The 8,384-nt window shown below is 42.7% G+C and overlaps 2 protein-coding genes across 6 annotated transcripts; one reads left to right on the forward strand and one right to left on the reverse strand.

Moving 5' to 3' along the window:
- Positions 1-401: 401 nt before the first annotated feature.
- LOC123085041 (uncharacterized) lies at positions 402-5,477 on the forward strand. Of its 2 annotated transcripts, none has more exons than XM_044506601.1 (3): positions 402-702; positions 1,983-2,079; positions 2,598-5,477. In XM_044506601.1, exon 3 carries the CDS (start codon positions 2,675-2,677, stop codon positions 5,162-5,164), a length of 2,490 nt encoding a protein of 829 aa, XP_044362536.1. In that variant the 5' UTR covers positions 402-702; positions 1,983-2,079; positions 2,598-2,674; the 3' UTR covers positions 5,165-5,477. The 2 variants fall into 2 exon arrangements, with proteins under 2 accessions (XP_044362536.1, XP_044362537.1); XM_044506602.1 differs by having other exon boundaries at positions 2,601-5,477.
- A 177-nt stretch (positions 5,478-5,654) lies between these two features.
- LOC123085042 (remorin 1.4) lies at positions 5,655-8,212 on the reverse strand. Of its 4 annotated transcripts, XM_044506604.1 has the most exons (7): positions 7,997-8,212; positions 7,769-7,870; positions 7,431-7,516; positions 6,852-7,067; positions 6,418-6,757; positions 6,266-6,347; positions 5,655-6,045 (listed from the first exon to the last, which is right to left on the reverse strand). In XM_044506604.1, exons 2-7 carry the CDS (start codon positions 7,792-7,794, stop codon positions 5,857-5,859), a joined length of 939 nt encoding a protein of 312 aa, XP_044362539.1. In that variant the 5' UTR covers positions 7,795-7,870; positions 7,997-8,212; the 3' UTR covers positions 5,655-5,856. The 4 variants fall into 4 exon arrangements, with proteins under 4 accessions (XP_044362539.1, XP_044362538.1, XP_044362541.1 ...); XM_044506603.1 differs by having other exon boundaries at positions 7,769-8,039; XM_044506606.1 differs by lacking the exon at positions 7,997-8,212 and having other exon boundaries at positions 7,715-7,980.
- Positions 8,213-8,384: the final 172 nt, after the last annotated feature.

Consider the following 8,384-nt stretch of genomic DNA (forward strand, 5'->3'; position numbering starts at 1 on the left):
GAAGTGCTAAGAACTGTCCCTTCCTCTAGAGCTAGACGCTCGTTGCGAGTCACGAGAGCACGGTACGAAGATTTGACAGAGTAGTTGCCATTCTTTTCATGAGCCCAAGCAATAAAATCCTCTCCACCCCCATGTCGTAGTGGTATATTGAGAAACCGGCGAATGTTTGCCAGAGAGGGTGGCACGGGCGGATTTTTTTTTTAAACATCAGTACAGACACAAGTGCTTATATACACGGACTGGTTTTTTCAGAGCGACATGACAGCTTCTTTGTAAAACTACCGTTGTTTGATTTTATTTTTGACAACTAAAACTGCCGTCAAATGACGTTCGCTTGCGTCCCCTTCCCCAGCTGTTTTTCTCTTCCTTTTTTTTGCTAAAAGCCTTCTCTCACACTGCTTGTAACCGGGCCCCGCACCAGATCTGCGGCCCGCCGCGGGGAAGGCAGGCAGGCAGACAGCAAAAACAACGCCGCGAAGACGATACGCTACGCGCAATAGTGAAGCAGACGGTTGTTGCGCGCACGACTTCCTTCCTTCCTTCCTCGAGAAGGGGGAGGGGGAGCCCGCCCGCCTGCCTGCGTCGCCGCCACCGCCTCCTCCTTCTCCTTCCTCGCCCACTGCCGCCTCCGCTCAGGCGACTCGCCGCGGGGAAGGGAGGCCGACCGGGAGGAGGCTCCGATCCGGCCTCTGTCTCCCCAAGGTATTCATGATCTTCGCGCCAGTATCTCCTGCCTGCTTCGTTGGGTGTGGGTTTGATTCGCGTGCTTCCCCTTCCGCGACCGCTTATCTGGATTCGGCCATGTGTGTGAGTTGAGGTTCGTCGGGGGCTGGTCAGGTCGAGCCAAACGTGTCGCGGGCAAGAGGGGATTTCGCGTTGGAGAAAATATGAACGCGCAATATTTGCATTGACCGGTCTGTCGATCTGTTTCTTCCCGTTTCAGCTCACCCCCTTCCCCCCACGATTACAATGGGAACCTGCAAAACCTATGCTTTCTTCTAGAAAATTTTTTAGATCATCTTCTTCTAGAAAAAATATATATTCTGTTCATTTGCTGATTACACTTAATTCTTCCTAAATTCCCAATTAAGTCGCCCTTGTTCCCAAATTTCGCGGTCGCGAGGAACTGTTTTGCTCCAATGGTCTGATTATTAACTTGCTAATCTTATTACTGTCAAATGCAAGATTACAAGATTCCGTCGAAAAGGTGTCAGACTGTCAGCCACGTTTGAGCTGACCAGCGTAGGTTTCTCTTCTCTCCGTAGGGGTTTTGGTTGGCAGCTTGTGCTTTTTTGTCCTCGCAGTTCCTAGCTGGAAAACAGTGGGGGTGGAACTGTTGGATCTATGCCAGCTTGGCTAGAAAAAAGCTGGTCCTGTTGTTGTTAATGATCAGTAATTGGGTGCGAAACGTTTGATGGGAAGTGGGATCCTGGGGATTTTTATTTCCTTGGAAACATAGGAAGGGGTCTTGGAGGGCAGCTTAAGAATAAGTACAGTAAGATACATATAATCATTGCGTATGGACTTTTTGGTTGTCACTTCTGCTCTTGTATTTGTATAGTATTACTACTGTCATTAATATATTTGGATTCATTCAGTATCAGGCAAGACAGGGGTAGTTGGTTTTTGGAGTTGGATCAACTCTTTTGTTCTACTATTAGACATGGACAGTTGAACTTGTAATTCTTGATTGCCCTTCTGTTATATCAAAGAAATAGGTGTTCTGTCATACTCTGTTCCATTTCCATCATTTCAGTCGTAAGAGCTTGCCAATATCTTTATGATCGTCCTTTTCTTTTCATTTTTATAAAGAAAAAATTCAGTAGTGCAGCTGGTACAATAACAGTTGGTGAGGAAATAAATGATAGTGCAAGCTAGTTGCGAGGATGGGCACTTTATTGTTCTTTATACTCAATTAATATGTGAACAGTGGATATTGACATTATTGATGCCAAAATGACCTTGTCCCCTTGCACTTTCAGGCCTATTATTTTCCTCGGGAATTGGATTTGGATACACTCTTCAACAATTATTGTCAGAGGTGTGAACATCGAACTTCTCGATATCTTCTTTTGGGAGGTAATGCTACCCTGCTACTCATGTGACGGCGTTTTATCTAGTTTGTGCTTAAGACTTTTTTTTCTTTAATCTTTCAGTTTGGCTTCAAACACTTCAACCTTGTAGGAAGAATTTCCATTTGCCTTGTTATGGTACTGTTTGCCCCCAACAACAGCAGCAGCATATCAATTGTCATGCTATAAATTCTTTTGAAAGTTAATAACTAGGATGAGGTGGAACATGTTTTTTGCATACAAAAAAGTTCGATGCCAGTAAGCGGTTAGGATCAACTCGCACACATGCTATTCAGATGACCATAACTGTAATTTAAGATGATGCATACTTCCTTACTCTAGAGCGTGCAGTGTTCACAGATAAGATTAGGTATCTCAAATTTGTGTGGTTATTTAAGTGATTGGATTTGGTACAGTTCTGTGATGCTAACTTTTTTTTAGAATTACCTTTTTTTCTATTTTTTTGTTGACTCTTTGGATGTGGTTATGCAAGTTCTGATTAATAACACATGCTCTTTATTACAGCAGTCTAGATATTCTCCAATTCAAAAGGAATAACACTCAGCTGAGACAAGCACTATCTCAGCTACCGGGAGGCCTCGATGTCCAAAGTTTTGGAAAGTAGAAATTCATTTGGTACCACCACTCCTACGAGCTCAGCTTCAGCTTCAGATTCTTCAAAAAAGAACGAGAAGACGGTATCACGCTACCTAAGACCTTCTACAGGCTCATGCCATGATTTATGCAAGCATGGACACAGGAATCCTTCTGAAGAAAAGCTTCTGCTTTTAGGAGGGAGAAGAAAGAAACTTCCAACTCATCCAAATAATTTGACACTGCATGGATCAGTTATCTTAGATACACCCAAGGATGTCAGGAACAGAAGAAATGTTTCACTAGTCAAGTCGAGTATATCACTGGGTGAAGCTGATCGTGTTGTTCACAAGATAAAATCAGCAAATTTGAGAGGCACTGAATCATCGGAACACTTGGTCCCACGTATTGCTTTATCAGCTGATCATAAAAATGTGAACTCTGATGGCAGAAAGAAACATCCAATGGTTGCACAGAGGACTTTGGCTAATCCGAGGTATTCCAGCGGAGTACCCAATCTTGATAAAAAAGCAGCAATGCCAGTTAAGGGTTCGAAATTGCCAGAGAAGATACTGCAGGAAAAAGCTAGAACTGTGGAGAAGGACACGACTGTCAAGCAACCGTTAGTTAAGAAACCAGCTTCACTTCCTACTAAACTCAACTCGATTAAGAAAGTTCCTGTGTCATCTCAGGCTTCTAATAATCTTGTATCTTCAAAAGATAAAAGTACTCTGAAAGGAAAGCTTCCTTCTTCACCAGCAATTATTACTGGCAAGCACACAAGCAATACTGGTAAGACTGGAAGAAGTTCGATGAGGTCCAGCAATGCAAGTATCAACGGCAAGGAACGCTCAGATGTGCCCAGAACACCATTCTCCATTGAAGACGAGTTTATTGCCTCTGTTGAATTACAAGAAGATGATGTGCAAAATTCATGTGTTACAAGCTATAATGTGGAGTCAACAGTAGTGGAGCTGTTTCCAGATGCCACAGAATATGGAGACATTTCTCAAACAGCACCAGAAGAAGAAAGCAGAATAAGTTCAGATGATGACTTGGACATGTCCTCATCATCGTCTGTCCAATCTGACTTGACTCCTGTTGAAACAGACGAAGAGGATGTGCAAGGTTCATCTATTACAGGCCATCTGGTGGAGTCAGCGTTAGCAGAACTATCTTCACATGCCACAGAATATGTAGAAGAATCTCGACCAGCACGAAAAGAAACAAGTAGATTCAGTTTAGAGGATGATGTAGTGGGAAGTAATGAAGTGAGCGAACCATTGGTCTCTGAACTCCCCGTTGCTGTTGAATTGCAGCGATCATTTGATAATCAGGCACTCAAGACTATGCTCAGTAAACCTTACCTAGAGCATATGCAACCGGAGAAGAATTCTGCTGATAATCGAGCTTCAACGGATGAAGACATCCGAGCAGATGCTGCAGCTCTCTGCCAGCTACCTAAACAACTGACAGCTGTGCAAAATGCAGATGTATATGATTCTGTATTAGCTGAAAGTACCTCAGAAGTTGAAGCTGATGGAGTGAAAGTCAATGCTAGTGTGGAGTCTGTAATCACTGAAAGTAGGGAGGACATGGGAGCTCATGAAGACCTTCAAGGGCCTCCGGAGTCTTGCCTTGATTGCACTACAGGAAATGTAGCTGAAAATGTCGAGGCTGCTGAAATTGACGATGTTGAGAATATTAATAGTACATCTCATTGCCAATCAATTTTAGAAGCTTCATCAGATGGTGAACTTACGGAGCAATCAAAGTCTGTGCTAACTGATTCTAATCTACAAAATGATGAGTTAGCAAGTGTCCATAACAATGGCTCCTTCCAACAGGATGAACTGAAATCAATGATTGTTGCTCAACAGTTAGTGGAAGAACTATCAGATGATGAAAATTATGAAGAATATGATTATGAGTTAATTGAATTAGATGAGTTTGATGCAGAAGATGAAGGAGAAGCAATCAACCCAAATGATGACTCTTCAAAGGCTAAAGGCCAAAGGCTGCAAAGGATCTCATCACTTCACCCAGATGATGCTAGTACCACACCTTACAAATTGAAGTTTAAAAGGGGTAAAATTGTAGAACTCACCCCAGACAGTAATGGCCCGAGAAGACTCATATTTAGAAGAAGAGCTGCCAATGAAGTTGCAAATGGTGAAGGTCAGCTAGTGAGAAGGATTTTTAAGAGGAATACCAGAAATAATGGTGTTCCTACTGAGCCTGACTTGGAATCTCCTTCAGTGAAACTGAGGCATCAAGATACACAAGACAAGAAAGATGCGCAGGGGCTATTCAACAATGTAATAGAAGAAACTGCAAGCAAGCTTGTGGAGTCTAGGAAAAGCAAGGTAAAAGCTTTGGTTGGTGCTTTTGAAACAGTGATACTTCTCCAGGACGGCAATCCCACTACACCACAGGCAGGTAACTCACCATATTTAGCTCAAGATGAAGATGAAAAGGCACGGGATGAGCCATTGTAGATTATATATGCACATATTACGGAATCGCCAAATTTTCTCATTAATGTTCTGGAATCTTCTTTCTTTTTCCTCCGAAACTGGATTGAGTGAAGAGTATTTTTGTATAGCTTGCGTGTTGCATCTCTTGTGGCGAGAAGTAACATTTGCCCAAAGGTTTGGATTATTACAGTGCATAGCCAAGGGGCTTCATGCAGATAGTGCTTTCAATTATATTTCAATGTAAATCGATTGAGACACCAAGAAAACAAAACCAAGTGTGCTTTTGTTGGCTTGGATTTACGAAGTTCTATAATACAAGAGTGTTGGTTTGAAACTTGTTACAAGCATGCTGCTCTTAATCTTGGGTTTGAATTTGCTATCCTGGTGGGTGTATTTGTATGTTATTGGCCTTGGATGCAGGGGAGCTCCTAAACGTGTGCTGTTGCAATGCTTATTTTCTTACAGTCCCTGCTTCATCTTGAAGATGCATGCACAGATAATTCCATGGTACTTTTCATCATCCACACCCTTCAAACTTTCTTATGTTGATCCTGATACAATGCAATTGCATGTTGGATGCAACTCTACACTCTTATCACTCATCAAAACAAATACATTTTATAATACGATACAGTACATGGCTGTTGTGAGACTTATATCACATTCAAGTCATGCCGTCCATTTCGTTTCAAATTTTGTAGAATGGCAATGTCTCAAAAGCAGCATCCACGGGGAGACTTTCCTGTTGATCGTATCTTCTTGGCCTTCTCTCTGATCTTTTTCTCATCCTCGTATTTCCTTTCCCCTGCCATTGACCTTGCTCCTCCAGCGATTTTGTTGATCCTTGTCATTTCCTGATTGTACTCTGCCAATTGTTTCGCTCTCTTTCTGTCCAACGCAACCTGCAATTTAGCAAATTCTCAGTTCCTTCAGCCCCATCATTTTAGTAACTAATTGCATCATGAATCATGATAATGATTTGGTTTTGCACAAAAGGATTATTATACCCCCGCAAATAAAATAATTAATAATAACAATGAAAAACACAGTGCCCTATTCTTCTAAAAAAAGAGAAACATGCTGCTCTGCTCTATCAAATTATGCTTTCGAATCAACAAAAACCTCTTTCTGTTCTTTTTGGCGCTTGGCCTTCACCTTCTTCTCAGTCTCCCACTCGGCTATGGTTTCCATCATCTTTTCGTACCTAAATTCGGCGGTTATGTTAGGTGTAGCTGCATCAAATAATTAGCAAAAACTAAAATATTTATACTCACTCCTCCCTGACTCTAGCAAGCCTTTCCTTCTCCCATGCATCAGCCTTGCTCTGTGTGCCGGCAATAGCAGTTACTCCTGCTGCGCCATCGTCGTTCCGCCTAGACTGATATGATGTTGCTGGCCTGACAGCGGTTGGTACCCTCTGAACTGCCTGCTCCTGCTCAAACCTCTTGCTTCCTTTCTTCTCTGGTGATTTTCTGGAGGATCCTGGAGCCTTTTTTGCTCCCACAGAAGAATCATGCATCTTTGGTGGAAGTGGCAATGGCACCTTCTGGTCTGAACCCGTGCCTCCGGGCTTCCTCTGTTCTGGTTTCAGTGGCCTCCTTACCGATACGTTGGCTGAAACGATAACACGATGCGACATTGTTATAAGATGTTTTGGTACAGTAGAGGTGACAAGGGATTGTGTTAAGTGGGAAATAGATAAGAATACCTGGTCCCTCGTCAGCATCTTCTGCACGCTCTTTGGCACTGAACCATCTTGAGATCTTGCTGCCTCCTGTAGGCTTTCTCATGCTTTCACCTCTCTTGGATGGCAGCTGAACAGGGCTGGCCTTCTGTTTCTCTTCTTCTGCTGCGATTGCGTATGCCGCTGCGGCAATTGTGGCTGCGAATATAGCGTTGTATTCGTCTCCGCTATCCATTTGCGCTGGAAGGTGGGATGCCAGTCAGATTCTTTGTACCTTTTTTTTTGTTTGTTTGGTTCATCATGATGGATTTGTTTCTTCTAACAAAAATTCAGTTCAGCACGAATTCAATTAGGAAAAACCTATAGCTGGTTTCTGACATGAATATGTTTGAAGAGTAGTTTCCTTGCTCATAGCATCTGAATATCTGACGGTTCCATAATTTATGTTTTACAGTGTGGATTAACTGATTTGATCATAGTGCTATAGGATAGGAATATAAGTGGAGTGTACTTCTTACTGAACAAAAATAACATAACAATCTATTATTATTCTTTTGCAAATTGTATGTTTATTAAGCTGAAAGAACAAATCTGGTCACATACCTCTTCCAGGAGCCGAGTTTTCTTGTGGCAGTATTGTAGAAGCTTCCCCACCTTTGTCTCTCTTTTCTACTCCAGAAAACTGAACCCTACAAAAGGATGATTCTAAGAACAAGCAAACTAGTAGAATAAAAGGGAAGGATCAACTAATATGTTGGCCTAGAAAACTTTGAAGCCCTTGAAAAGACGAAGAACATAGAATATTTTTTTGAGAGCAGAAAGACATAAAAGTTATTGTTCCGAGAGGAAATCAAACTTAAGCATGGAGAAGATCAGAAGAAGCTCACAGTTAATCAACCAAGCTTTTAGCAGGCCCGGCTCTAGATGCCGCAGTTCTTTACCTCAGCGCCTTCAAGTCGCCGTCCATGGCGCGCAATGTATTTGTAGAGAAGCAGCAGCTCCAAGGGGCACCAAGCCTTGCATTAACTATGGCTTACTTGTACCTGGAGGTGGTGAAGGGAGGAAGACGAGAGGGGGGAGGAGATGGTTGGAAGAGGGCAAGGGAACTGTTGTCTTGGAGGCAGGCAAAGAGCATATGTATTGGAGCCTTCGAGATGGGATTGCTTTACCTTCATGGAAGCCTTCAAGAATCCATCCCCTTTTGGGTTTGCGCTGCCCTCCAAGAAGAATCCCACCTTCTGCCTTCGGCTCAAGTCAAATATGACAGCTAGCCTGGGAATAACAGCTTTCCTTAATGCAAATTAGCATCTTCTCGTGCATTACCCCTGCCTAATTATGCATGATTCTCGTGCTCTGTACATAGCTAATGGGACACTTTCTTTGGATAATGGATTCTAATTTGCTGGCCAGTTACACGTGTCAGTTCGACGTTGAGCCTGTTCCTTTCAAGTTTCTGTTTTTTTAATTGTTTTATCGTCAGTGCTGGATCTGTTCCATGGATGCTAGATTTGCCACTCTGCTCTTTCTTTAGTGCGGTAGGATCCTTTCTTTAGTACC

This window comes from Triticum aestivum, chromosome 4A (genome assembly GCF_018294505.1).
Source record: "Triticum aestivum cultivar Chinese Spring chromosome 4A, IWGSC CS RefSeq v2.1, whole genome shotgun sequence".
In the NCBI taxonomy this organism is placed as follows: domain Eukaryota; kingdom Viridiplantae; phylum Streptophyta; class Magnoliopsida; order Poales; family Poaceae; genus Triticum; species Triticum aestivum.

Bases quoted from the DNA above. Each gene is read 5' to 3' on its own strand.
- LOC123085041 (XM_044506601.1), top strand. From the start codon at position 2,675: ATGTCCAAAGTTTTGGAAAGTAGAAATTCATTTGGTACCACCACTCCT.
- LOC123085042 (XM_044506604.1), bottom strand. From the start codon at position 7,794: ATGGACGGCGACTTGAAGGCGCTGAG. The intron at 7,068-7,430 runs GTATGTGACCAG...CCCACCTTCCAG, and splicing joins AAACTCGGCTCCTGGAAGAG to CGCAAATGGATAGCGGAGAC. The intron at 6,046-6,265 runs GTTTTTGTTGAT...GCTAAATTGCAG, and splicing joins GCCAAAAAGAACAGAAAGAG to GTTGCGTTGGACAGAAAGAG.